Source organism: Doryrhamphus excisus, chromosome 1, assembly GCF_030265055.1.
Source record: "Doryrhamphus excisus isolate RoL2022-K1 chromosome 1, RoL_Dexc_1.0, whole genome shotgun sequence".
In the NCBI taxonomy this organism is placed as follows: domain Eukaryota; kingdom Metazoa; phylum Chordata; class Actinopteri; order Syngnathiformes; family Syngnathidae; genus Doryrhamphus; species Doryrhamphus excisus.
In genome coordinates, this window is record NC_080466.1 from 34,022,906 (window position 1) to 34,037,389 (window position 14,484).

Genomic DNA, 14,484 nt, shown 5'->3' on the forward strand with positions numbered 1-14,484 from the left:
AGAAAAGCTCTGATAAAACATTCCACTGTTCTCAAATAAATACTTTTTATTTTTCTGCACAAAATAAGATGAAAAATAAATAAACAAATCAAGAATAAAGAAAATCAATCAGTAATAAATAAATATAATAATAATAATAAAACAGCAAATAATAAAAACTTAAGAAACCACATATAGTTGGTGGGTAGACAAATTATTTTTTTCAGATTAAAATGAACAAAGCATTATTAGAGCCCTGTAGACATGACAAAACACGACTATAGTCACATTTATACTCTTTTTATTTACAACATATTGCGCAACTGCAGGGTCTTGAGACACATGCTAACTCGCAAATTAGAGAGATAGCGACCTAAACGGTAGCCTCCAAGTTATTTCCTTTAAACTTAAAAAGCCAAAAACTTACCACTTCCACACGGATAGGGAGGATAACTATTAACAGTTATCTAACCTTTAACATGAACATTAATCAAACGTAATAATTTTTTCTGGGTACATGATACCATACAGCATCCATATCAAACTTGCGCGGGCCGCACTAACATTAAACTTTCATATCAAGGCGGGGGCCTCAAACTAGTGTCCTGCGGGCCACATTTGGCCCGCGGGCTGCGTGTTTGAAACCCCTGTTCTAAGGACTGTAAAATTTTCTAATCTACCATACAGTGATGGTCGTGGAAGTATTTTTGGAAATGCCTGATTTAAAGCATATTTGTGATAGAAAACACAATCCGGTGTTTGCACATAATCCGGGCAGCGGTGCTGATTGCCGATGCTTTAAATCCTGACGTCAACATCTCCTCCATTTGGACAAAGCAAGCAAGAAAATGAGGCTGTCAGCGGTAGAACGTCGCTGCTATGCAAAGATGATGAATGAGAATTAAAAGCCGTGGCGGTGGCAGCCTTTTTCAACTGTGTGATTGTTCAGAAGCGGCAGTATTTGTCCTCTTTCTTCTTTTGACATATGAAGACAAATGGAAATGTGATGTTCTGCATTCCAAAAGTTTCTTTTCACACACATTGATGTACGTTTAACACACACAAAAAAAAACCTCCTACAGCGTTATGGAATGAAGCCAACCATCTGGTCTTGCGGGAAAAACAACAACAGTGATCAGTCTTTGCTACAGGAAGGCTTTCATTTCTATTCCTTTTATGCATCTTTTTATGAAATAATTTTCATGTCATCTTCCAGGAGCAGGAGGTTGGTCCCCGCTCATCTCAGACTCCTATCAGTGGTTGGAGGTGGATCTTGGACAGAGGACCAGGATCACGGCTGTGGCCACGCAGGGGCGCTACGGCAGCTCTGATTGGCTGACGTCCTACCTGCTCATGTTCAGCGACACAGGACACAATTGGAAACAGTACCGGCTGGAGGACAGCATCGGGGTGAGTCCACGGTTAAGAAAAAAAATCGAAAGAAAATTTGATATCTGTCACCCATGCTAAAAAAATGGCCCCTGGTAGAATGGCCCCCTGTGTAGAAACACTGCAGTAGAATCACAACAAAGCATTAAATAACAAGTTAAAAGTCAAAAATCCACTTACCGTAATAAACTACACCAATTAAGATTATTAACAGCTCATTTCCTCCACCGCCACGGTCCTATTTGCATGATGGCGAGCAGAGGCGGCCTGCAGGGATCGGTCCATCCTGTGGAGATAATCGCATTCATCACAAGCTTTTGACTCCTCATTAATAATGCATACAGAGTGGAGGACCTGCAGCTGCTCCTGACGTGGTCAACCTGTTGCCAATACACGTTTTTAAGCTGCTGTCGCTGCTGCTGCTGACCCCTAGCGCCCCCTCCACCCCCCGACGCCACTTATAGCCGCCCGAGGACATGCCTATGTGGATTGGAGCATAGCTGGAGCTTCAAATGAAAAAGTCTGTCATGTTTCCTGACTAAAATCAGGACAGATGCGGAAGTGAAGAGCTGAGGAGAAGGCTAACGTGATGCTAGTCACTGCATGGACAATAGTATTGGGACACGTGGACGTTGTGTCTACAGCAGGGGTCTCAAACACGCGGCCCGCGGGCCAAATGTGGCCCGCAGGACACTAGTTTGAGGCCACCGCCTTGATATGAAAGTTTAATGTTAGTGCGGCCCGCGCAAAGTTGATATGGATGCTGTATGGTATCATGTACCCGGAAAAAATTATTACGTTTGATTAATGTTCATGTTAAAGGTTAAATAACTGTTAATAGTTATCCTCCCTATCCGTGTGGAAGTGGTAAGTATTTGGCTATTTAAGTTTAAAGGAAATAACTTGGAGGCTACCGTTTAGGTCGCTAGCTCTCTAGTTTGCGAGTTAGCATGTGTCTCAAAACCCTGCAGTTGCGCAATATGTTAGAGTATAAATGTGACTATAGTCGTGTTTTGTCATGTCTACAGGGCTCTAATAATGCTTTGTTCATTTTAATCTGAAAAAAATAATTTGTCTACCCACCAACTATATGTGGTTTCTTAAGTTTTTATTATTTGCCGTTTTATTATTATTATAATATTTTTTTTATTACTGATTGATTGATTTTCTCTATTCTTGATTTGTTTATTTATTTTTCATCTTATGAGACAGACTCATATATTTCACATGTTTATTTTGATGATAATAACTGAAAATTCTGCTGCACAGTGGACAAGTGGTTAGCGCTCAGGCCTCACAGCTAGGAGACCAGAGTTCAATTCCACCCTCGGCCATCTCTGTGTGGAGTTTGCATGTTCTTCCCGTGCATGCGTGGGTTTTCTCCGGGTACTCCGGTTTCCTCCCACATTCCAAAAACATGCTAGATTAATTGGCCACTCCAAATTGTCCATAGGTATGAATGTGAGTGTGAATGGTTGTTTGTCTATATGTGCCCTGTGATTGGCTGGCCACCAGTCCAAGGTGTACCCTGCCTCTCGCCCATGAAGACAGCTGGGATAGGCTCCAGCACCCCCGTGACCCTCGTTAGGATAAGCGGTAGAAAATGAATGAATGAACTGAAAATTCATGAAAATGTTAGTAACTCTGATGACTTATACTTATACTTATACTTATACTTATACTTATACTTATACTTATAGTCGGGGCTCCTTTTGTCTGAATTACTGCAGCAATACGGTTTGGCATGGAGTCTATCAGTCTATCAGCCTCCTCAGGTTGCTTTTATGGTGGCCTTCAGCTATTCTGCATTGTTGGGTCTGGCGTATCGAATGTTCCTCTTGACAATACCACATAGGTTGTCAATGGGGATGAGGTCTGGTGGGTTTGTTAGCCAATTAAGGACGGCTTTTTCCTGATTTCCTGATGTTTTGTTCCGCATACTGATTTTCGCTTGAGCACTTTGTATTATATGAATACCAATTATGCTTACTAGTGGAGATTTGAAGCCGGGGCGTTTGCTCCGAAGTCCACAACGCGAACCACTATATCACTGTTGCTCATAGTATGGAGATGGATTCATTCATTCATGGGGGTGCTGGAGCCTATCCCAGCTGTCTTTGGACGAGAGGCGGGGTACACCCTGGACTGGTGGCCAGCCAATCACAGGGCACATATAGACAAACAACCATTCACACTCACATTCATACCTATGGACAATTTGGAGTGGCCAATTAACCTAGCATGTTTTTGGAATGTGGGAGGAAACCGGAGTACCCGGAGAAAACCTACGAATGCACGGGGAGAACATGCAAACTCCACAAAGAGATGGCCGAGGGTGAGATTAACCCCCGTTCTCCTAGCTGTGAGGTCTAACCACTATTCCACCATGCAGCCCCCATTTCATCATTCATTGATTTTCTACCGCTTGTCATCACAAGGGTCGCGGGGGGTGCTGGAGCCTATCCCAGCTGTCTTCGTGGGAGAGAGGCGAGGTACACCCTGGACTGGTGGCCAGCCAATCACAGGGCACATGTAGACAAACAACCATTCACACTCACATTCATACCTATGGACAATTTGGAGTCGCTAATTAACCTAGCATGTTTTTGGAATGTGGGAGGACACCCACGCATGCACGGAGAGAACATGCAAACTCCACACAGAGATGGCCGAGGGTGGGATTTACCGGGATACGATGGTCCTTAAATAAGGTACTGGTAGTCCTTTTGGAAAATGCAATCTGCATGTCCATATAGTTGGTCATCAGCAGGATGCATGAAGTGCTCTGAAGCTTCCTGGTCCACTGACCTTGGAGCTCAGACCACCGTCAATGGATGCTTTGAGCATTGGGAACAGACTTTCTCACAGCCTTGCCTTCAGTCTCTTACAGGCAACAGCAACGCAGACAGCGTGGTTCAGTACAAACTACAGAAGTCAACCATCGCTCGCTTCCTCCGCCTCCTTCCTCTGGGATGGAACCCCAGAGGACGCATTGGACTCCGGCTAGAGACCTACGGGTGTCCTTACAGTGAGTGGCGCCTGTCTATAAATGTTAACTAATAAATATCTTGCCTTCATTGGTTTGAAACCAACACATTACACCAGTTTTAAAGTGGCTACATTGGCTCCACGTCTGCTTTTAAGATTCTCTTACTGGTTTTTAAATGTCTTAACGGCCTTAATGGCACCTTCTTATTTATCTGATCTGCTTTTACCATATCAACCCCCCCACGGACCCTACGGTCCTTCGGCACTGGCCTTTTAACAATACCAAAACCCAGAACAAAAACCCACGGTGAGGCAGCATTTAGCCACTATGGCCCCCACCTGTGGAACAGCCTGCCGGAGACCCTCAGGACTGCAAAGACTGTTGATATTTAAAAAAAAAAAGATTAAACACCTTTTTAATCAGGCTTTTAACTCATATTTTAAATTTTTCTTAGGTTTTTATGTTTTTAGTCCTATTTTATGCTCTTAGTCTTTGGCTTTTAACTCCAGTGTTTCCTCAGGGGGGGTCCTCCACACTGGGGGTTGTGTCGGGTCTGCTGAGGGGGTGCCGTCCTTGGGTCCCTTCGACCCGGCTGGCTGGGGGTTCCTCCCTTTAATGTGGGGGTCCGCTCGTGTGTCGGAGTCTCGGGGCCCCTGGGTGCTGGTCCCCCTGCGGCTCCACCCAGTGTGGACGGCCCCAAAGGTGGCGTTTCCTTGATCCTCAGTGCCATGCCATGTCTCCCTACTGTGTGTGATTGTGTGTGTGTGTGTGTGTGTGTGTCTAGTATGGAGGGTGAGAGGGAGGGGCTTTCTTAGTAATAGTTTTTCCTTTTAATTGTGGTAATTGTTTTTAATTCTGTAAAGCACTTTGTGTTGCATGTCTTTGCAGGAAAAGTGCTATACAAATAAAGTTGATTTGATTTGAGATGACTCCTTTTCTTGTGGACGGGATGGCGTCTTTTCAGTTTTTCATTCTCACCTCAGTCACCAATAGCGACAAGCACTGTTTCACACAAGTCAGCATTTTTTTTTTCCAAAGGCGATCCATAAAGCAAAGACAAATCAGACTATTAATTCATTCCCGTGCTGTTCTGTTATTCCCGTTGGCTCACATGTATTTATTTTCACATAAATATGACCTCCTATTTTAAAGTGAGCGTTGTATTTTTTAAAGATGCAGTAGAATAGGTGGAAAGTTTATGCCATTAGTTTTTGCTGCACATAAATATAAGCGAACATTAAGTCTTCTTGAGTCCAAATCCACAGAGACCGAAGCGCCCCCTGTTCTTTGAATGATTCACTGGGATAATAATGGAAAATCATACCAGCTAAAGTCATTCCTAACAACACACGCTGCAGGCTACTTCCTGCACCGCCTATTCATGGAATCATTTATTAAAATAAATGTCTTTTCATTCAACTGGTCCTGACACATTAAGACCCTGACTTTGTGTCCTGTTGTGTCCTCCCAGCCTCTGAGGTGATGTCTCTGGACGGCGGCAGCGATCTGGTGTACAGGTGGGGTGGCGAGGCGAGACGAGCGCCCATTGAGGTGGTCTCGCTGAAGTTTAAGAGCCTGAGGAATTGTGGGGTGCTGCTGCATGCCGAGGGGCCGTCAAGACTCGGCTTCAGTCTGGAGCTGGAGGGAGGGAAGGTGCAGCTTTTGCTCAGAGAAGGTACGACAACACAAAAAATATGGCTGTGCTTGAATTTAAAATGAAGGGGGGGGGGTGTCTGTCACCTGGCAGACACCCCCCCCCCCCAAATGTACAGGTCTTATGTTACACAAATGGGGAAAATTGTCTTTTTGTTAGGGCGTAGGCATCAAAATAGCTGCAGTGTCCTGATGACATGCATTGTTAGCTAGCTCATATTAACTTTTTTTCTTGGGTTTTATATGTATAAATAATATGTGTTTGTGTATATAAATATAATAAGATACGTGAATGAGGGGTGAAATTCTCCCAAAAAGTGCAGTTCCTCTCTAAAGGTGTTATTAATTATGTTAATTATGTAATTATGTTAAAATGCTGCCATTTTTAGTTATACACAGTTAAATTATTTTGACTTTTGGTCTGAATCTGGCACCCTTATTACCATACAATAACAAAATACAAAAATATAAAATACAAAATTCAACCTCTTCAGTACTGGCCATTTCAGACAATTTTGACAGATTTTTCAAGGCACACAGATTATTGTGTTCTATGGCTTTATAAACAAGGAACCTACCAAAAGAAAGATTAGACGCTCGTCTTTCATCAGAAAATAATATTTGTTTCTACCTTTTTTGGTTCTTTAGTAATCAGCAGTAGATATATACATAGATAGATACATAGATAAGTTTCAGGGAAATATGAGTTCCCAACAAAAGGGAGCAAAACCGTTTTTTGTGAAAATATATATTTCAAGCTTTAACTTAAATGTAACACTTATTTTTTTGCTTTTGTGACAGCTCAAATATCTAAATAACTATCGGTATCGATATCAGCATATAAATATGATATTGGCCGATTTTTTTCCCGATCATGAAAACCAATAAAAAAATATGTGTTCATTCAACCACAGGAAATATGTCATTCATTCATTCATTCATTCATTTTCTACCGCTTATCCTCACGACGAGCCAATCAGAGGGCACATATAGACAAACAACCATTCACACTCACAAACCGGAGAAAACCCACGCAAGCACGGGGAGAACATGCAAACTTCACACAGGGATGGCCGAGGGTGGAATTGAACTCTGGTCTCCAAGCTGTGAGGTCTGCGCGCCAACCACTCATGCAGCCCTGAGATATGTCATGTTATTTACAAATTATGAACTAGTTCCAATTTTCACATTTGGAACTAAACCATGTGTGTTAAAATGTATTTCCAATGTGTTACCATCTGCATACTAAATTCCTCTAAACTCATTCACTTTGTCCTTGGTGTCCTAGTGTGGATTTACATGCAAAAGATCCATTTAGGATGGGGTGTTTGGGTTCATTCATGGGTTCAACATTTCCACACATGCAAGGTAATAGAAACTGGGGCAAGAAGAGGAGGAGGAGGGTTTGATGGAGACACACATGCACACATCCACAGAAGTGGGGAGGAGGGAAGGGCGATCATGTGGTCGTAATTTATAAATTATGAAATATGACCTATGAAATATGACTTTTGACCTCGATGTCATCTCCTGATTTCCAAATACCTGTTTATGTCTTCGGACCCATTGATTTCAGTCACATGGTTATGATTTGTTAGTTAGGAGGTATGGTATATGTCCTATGATGTATGGATTGTGGCTTTCGGGATCATAAATCAAATGTTGACTAAAACCCTATCTTTGATTATTTGGAAGCCATCATGGATGAAAGATTATGTTATTTTTGAACATGGACAGCAATAACCAAACAGTATTGTGGTGTTATTATTATAATATTATTATAATTATTATTATTATATTATTATAAAAATCTTGTCCCTCACTTTTTACAGTGTGCAAGATGAGGACAAGCAGTACTAAAGTACTATATATTATAATATATAATATGTAATATATAATGGCCACCAGTCCAGGGTGTACCCCGCCTCTCGCCCAGACAGCTGGGATAGGCTCCAGCACCCCCGCGACCCTCATGAGGAAAAGCAGTAGAAAATGAATGAATGATATATAATATCTATAATATATAATATGTGCCCTGTGATTGGCTGGCAACCAGTCCAGGGTGTACCCTGCCTCTCGCCCGAAGTCAGCTGGGATAGGCTCCAGCACCCCCAAGAAAATGAATGAATATATAATATATAATATATAATATATAATATATAATATATAATATATAATATATAATATATAATATATAATATATAATATATAATATATAATATATAATATGTAATATATAATATGTAATATATAATATATAATAGCGTCATAATAAATGAATAAAATAATGAACACAAATGTTTGATGTATTGTATCTGATTAGACCAGACTGGCGTACATCATGAAAAATATTTACTTCATATTTGTCTGTTGCGTGCAAAAAAAAATGTCTGTAATATCCTCCCTATGTTATGCAAAGATTTGCTCCAATTATTCCCCCACAAAGCTCATATTACTGCAGATATTAACCTCTGATTCATTGTTTAATTTCAACCGTGATGCTTTTGTCATTAAGTTGGTACACAGTCAAGTGAAACTTGGGGAGTAATATTTGATATTGCCATATGTGCAATAATATCATTTGTGTTGTGGTCGCTGTCTGTTTTTATTTCCTGCCTTTTTGCCTGAAATTCATGTTGTTGTTTTTTTTTAGTCTGATGCAGCACTTCCAGCTGCCTTATGACCTTATGAGTTTCTGTATATGAATAATGCATATTTCAGTCGCTTGAGTTCACTTTTATAAGTCCTCCTTTCTCTTGTCCACTTAAAAAACATTATATTACAGATTGTTGTTATTTCTTTTGCTGGAAAAAACAAGTGTAGAAATTAGAGTCACAGATGGACTTCACTGGCAGGGCAGCAACGTTCAAATGAGGGGGGGGCAGGGGGAGTATAAATGTATTTTTTACTGATTTATTTAACCAGGCAAATAATCAATAAAAGATTCTTATTAGCAATGCCAACCCAGCCTGATATCTGGCCTGATGATCAGTGTTGTTTCCCGGAGTCATTGAACGTTCCGGGCCTTAGTACAGACACCCTCATCCAGGTGACCCAACCGAGGCTGACCCTGCATCCTAGCGCCATTCCTACCGCCCCCCACTGCTGTCCCCTCTTCGACTAGGGCCATCTGGATGCTTTCTCTGCAGCCTCCGCATTGTAGTTGTTGTAGGCTCTTTTATGGTTGACGCCCATCATGCCCAACGTGCCTTGCCTAGGCCTTGCTCAGAGACAGGCTGGCACATCCCCGACAGCCAACCTCCAAAGGCGTACATCTCATCCTCAACCATTCCTCATCCAGCTTCTGGTTCTGCTTCTCCCTCTTTCTCCATCCCCTCCTTCCAAGGAACTGTTAGCTCCAGGAAGACCGGTTGTATCTATCCATCCATCCATCCACCCCTCCCCCCCGCCCTCCATCCATCCATCCACCCCTCCCTCCCTCCCTCCCGCCCGCCCTCCATCCATCCATCCATCTCTCCCCCCTCCCTCTCCTATCTCCCCCTCCGTCAATCCATCCCTCCCCCTCCCTCATCCATCCATCCATCCATCCATCCCTCCCTCCCGCCCTCCATCCATCCATCCATCCATCATCCATCCCCCCTCCCCCCTCCCTCTCTTCTCTCCCCCTCCATCCATCTATCCCTCCCCCTCCCTCATCCATCCATCCCTCCCTCCCCCTACCTCCCTTCTCTCCCCCCTCCCTTCCCCTCCATCGATCCATCCCTCCTGCGCTCCATCCATCATCCATCCATCCATCCATCCATCTATCCATCTATGTATCTATCTATCTATCTATCTATCTATCTATCTATCTATCTATCTATCTATCTATCTATCTATCTATCTATCTATCTATCTATCTATCTATCTATCTATCTATCTATCTATCTATCTATCTATCTATCTATCTATCTATCTATCTACCTATCTATCTATCTATGTATCCATCTATCCATCTATCCATCCATCCATCCATCCCTCCCTCCTGCTCTCCATCCATCCATCCATCCATTCATCCATCCCACTCCTCCCTCCGTGTCTTCTCTCCCCCTCCATTGATCCATCCTTCCCCCTCCCTCCATCCATCCATCCATCTATCCATCCATCTATCCATCCATCCATCAATCCATCTATCCATCCGTCCATCCCTCCCGCCCTCCATCCTTCCATCCTTCCATCCATCCATCCATCCATCCCTCCCCCCTCCCTCTCTTCTCTCCCCCCTCCATTGATGCATCCTTCCCCCCTCCATCCATCCATCCATCTATGCATCTATCCATCCATCCATCCATCCATCTATCCATCTCTCCATCCATCTATCCATCCATCCATCCATCTATCCATCCATCCATCCATCCATCCATCCATCCATCTATCTATCCATCTATCCATCCATCCATCCATCCATCTATCTATAATCCAGTGTCAAGATGATGTTGGGAATGTGGATGACGTGGACGATGTGGATGATGTGGACGACGTGGATGATGTGGATGATGTTGACAATGTGGATGATGTGGTGTGGAATGTTCAGCTGCCTTTGCAGTTCAACTGTCATCACCCAGTCTCGGGCGGTGGGTAGCACGCCCACAAGCAGTTCTTGGGTGTTTTCTGTGGTCTTCTTTGACAAAGTGATTGGCTCTGGTTGTAGTTTGGGTTCATCCACTGACCTGAATCCCCTTACTGATTGCCTCAGCGATGGAATTTAGGACTTGATTAGGTGTCCACCCACAAAAGGGGGCATGCAGGTGTTTCTATTTTGCCCCCCAGATGCCGGGTTTGATAGGCTTAGGAGAACATCATATAGCCCCTGGGTTAGGAATGATCCTTTGGGGGTTCCTCTTGTTTGTAATCCTGCAGTGTTTATGTGATTGCAGTATTTTTAATTTGCAGTATTTCCCCTTTGGATGTGTTTTCTGGCCTTTGTGTGTTTTTGGATCATTTCTGTGTTTGGAACATTTGGACGTTGTTGCGTGTTTACTCCTGTTGGCCACTGTGAGTCGTCAGTATCATGCAGCATAGTTCTATAATAAACGTTGGTAAATAATATTTCTCTGACACGTCAATCAAACGTTATTCATACCCTTCTGCAGTAACACAATCATTTTCAAAGTGGATCTTTTTAGGATTGTCAACTTGACAAACTCCATTGTGTGTGTGTGTGTGTGTGTGTGTACTCTCTTTGTTGATGAAGATGTTTTCTTCAACCATCAGAGGATAAATTTGTCCGTCATCATCCTCCTCCTCCGCTTCCCTCAAGACCATCTAATACATTTTTAATGACTCCATTCGGTTCTTGCAACAGTCCTTTGTCCCCGCAGAGCCCGGCGCTCCTCGTCGAGGGAAATCCCAGCTGCTAATTTGGACCTACCAGCGCTCATCTATCATTTACCACGTTTTGCCGCGTTTCCTCTGTTCAGATTTGGCGTGTTGGTATATACGCGGAATCGGCTTCAGATCTCGCAAGCTCCAGCGCGGAGATCTTATGTGGGCCCACATGAGATGATGATGATGCTGATGAGACAAGTCAACCCTGCTTTCAACCTTCTGTTGGGAGAACATTGTCATCATAAGAGAGAAAGTTTTTCTTGGACTAGTTGCTGTGGGAGACAATTTATAAAGTTTATTTTTGACTCAAAAATCTTTTCTTATGACAAATGATGGAACGCCAACCTCGTTTTTTTTTTTTTTTTTTTTGCTTTTATTGGTTTTCCGCTTCATCTATTATATAGCACAGGATGCCTAAGATGCTTTAGCTTCTCTGAGGGAAGGCTGGCCTACCCACACTTTTTAAATGTCTGTACGTCCCACAAAGAAAGAAAGGAAAGACTGTTTTTTTAACTACAGCACCCTCTGTTGGATCAGGTGGGGCACTGCCCTCACTTGCCCCTATTGCAGGAGCGTCCACCGTGGGATACATATTCAAAAATGATATTTTGTAAACCAACCCATGTAGATATGCTAATAATTCATATAAATTCATTCATTCATTCATTTTGTACTGCTTATCCTCACGAGGGTCGCGGGGCGTGCTGGAGCCTATCCCCGCTGTCTTCGGGTGAGACAACCCTGGACTCGTGGCCAGCCAATCACAGGGCACATAATCACATAATCAGTTCCCAGTTCCACATGTCCAAAAGGAGTAGGAAGAAGCAAAGCTTATTAAATCCTACCCCTCCATACGGTACTTTTACAATCACTAACTGTTAGATTTGTTCACTTCCTGCTTTCCATAATATAGTTCAAGTTTTTTTTTTGTTTTTTTTTTAATAATGTACTTCGTACTGAAGTACGAGGTGATATGACAAAAATAACAAAAAAAATTACAATGTCAATTTAAGAAATAAAACACTTGATTATATATATCAAATTAAATCAATTGGTTGTTCATTATTTAGTGAAATGTTTATTTCTTTCTCGATTAATCAACAACTTTTTCAGCACAGTTATTCAATCATTCAATTTCTACCGCTTATCCTTACGAGGGTAGCGGGGGTGCTGGAGCCTATCCCAGCTGTCTTGGGGCGAGAGGCGGGGTACACCCTGGACTGGTGGCCAGCCAATCACAGGGCACATAGAGACAAACAACCATTCACACTCACATTCATACCTATGGACAATTTGGAGTGGCCAATTAACCTAGCATGTTTTTACCTGGAGAAAACCTACGCATGCACGGTGAGAACATGCAAACTCGGGTCTGGGATTGATTTTAAGATTTTATTGTTTGTTTTTAAGGCGTTGAATGGGCTGGCCCCCAAATACATCTCGGACCTCATCCACATTTACTCTCCAGCACGGTCACTGAGGTCCGAGGGCCAGCTCCATCCAACTTGTGGTGCCCAAGACGAGACTCAAGACCAGGGGAGACCGAGCCTTTTCTGTGGTTGGCCCCAAGCTATGGAACTCTCTCTCCTCCCAAGTAAAAAAGGCCCCCAACATTGAAAGCTTTAAGTCTCGTCTTAAAACCCACTTTTATTCTCTGGCTTTTAACTCGGAGTGAGTCGTATGGTACTGAGTCTTTTAGTTCTTTTTATTTTAAATGGTTTTATTTTTTATTTTTTTATTGCTTTGCTTCTTGTTTTTAATATTTTAATACCTATTTTAGTATTATATATATATATTTATATATATATATATATATATATGAATGAAGAAAATGTTAAAACTAATCAGCAGTAATTTTACAAGAATAAAATCTATATATATATATATAAACTGGTGTTGTTTTTCCTCATAATGTGACTAATGATGTTAGTCACATAAAATTAGGACTTTTGATTTTGATTTTATTTTTGTAAAATTACTGCTGATTAGTTTTAACATTTTCTTCATTCATTCATTTTCTACTGCTTTTTCCTCACGAGGTTCGCGGGGGATGCTGGAGCCTATCCCAGCTGTCTATGGGCGAGAGGCGGGATATAGACAAACCTAGCATGTTTTGAGGAAACCGGAGTACCCGGAGAAAACCCACGCATGCACGGGGAGAACATGCAAACTCCACACAGAGATGGCCGAGGGTGGAATTGAACCCTGGTCCCCTAGCTGTGAGGTCTGCACGCTAACCACTAGCTAACCACTAGACCGCCGTGCCACCTTTAACATTTTCTTGTTAAATGATATTTTTAGACTATGCCGCGGGCCAATAATAAGCCACAAATGGCTCCTAGGTCACACCTTGGACACCCCTGCCCTAATGCAAAATCCTTCTTCCAGCCTGGACTTCCTCCCCCGGATCACGTAACCTGGCCTTGCTGGGCAGCCTCCTGGATGATCAGCAGTGGCACCTGGTGACGCTGGAGTGTCACAGCACTCGGTGCAACCTCACCGTGGACCAGCACACAGAGACGGTGGACTTTCCTCCAGCATTCGACCGCTGGCACATCCAGCAGGTTGTTGAGGAAACGCCATCATCGCCATCATCGCCATCATCTGTTGTTTTGACGCATCTCATTCTTATTGTTTACGTCATGTTTGGTGTCTTCCAGTTGAGCGTGGGGGCACTGCCCAAACCTGACCCCGGCAGTAAGAAGTTCCAAGGCTGCCTGGAGAACATTGCGTACAACGACCAGAACCTGATTGAACTGGCCAGACGCAGCGACCGGCAAGTGACACTGACAGTGAGTCAATACATGTTGCATTTCCTAATAAGGGCAAAGTGTCAAATGCTCAGACTATTCTGTGGAGATGACCTTCACGTTTGGTCTAATTGGCCTCAAATGGACACGGGAAAAATAAAAATTAGAGAGAAAAAATGTAACATGTAGTGTTGGAAAGACTTTATGTTATTTATTGTTCCTCATTTAGTGTTGGTCTGGAGACCATAGTGCAACTTGCCTCCAAGTGGCTGCTTAATAATTGAACACAATTTTAAAGACATATAGTCTAACATATCATTTTTTAATTAAAGTGAAAATGCATTAAGGTACGCACTTTGGCCGAGTGGTGAGCAGGTTGACCTCATGTCCATAGAG

General features: G+C 42.7%; 1 protein-coding gene across 1 annotated transcript in view; it reads left to right on the plus strand.

Annotated features, from left to right (window-relative positions):
* LOC131140628 (contactin-associated protein-like 4) overlaps positions 1 to 14,484 on the plus strand; it is a 90,550-nt gene that overhangs the window by 37,213 nt on the left and 38,853 nt on the right. The window contains exons 3-7 of the mRNA XM_058091233.1: positions 1,196 to 1,389; positions 4,249 to 4,396; positions 5,829 to 6,032; positions 13,727 to 13,902; positions 13,999 to 14,130. Of these exons, the coding sequence (XP_057947216.1) occupies positions 1,196 to 1,389; positions 4,249 to 4,396; positions 5,829 to 6,032; positions 13,727 to 13,902; positions 13,999 to 14,130 (854 nt within the window). The remainder of the gene's footprint in view (positions 1 to 1,195; positions 1,390 to 4,248; positions 4,397 to 5,828; positions 6,033 to 13,726; positions 13,903 to 13,998; positions 14,131 to 14,484) is intronic.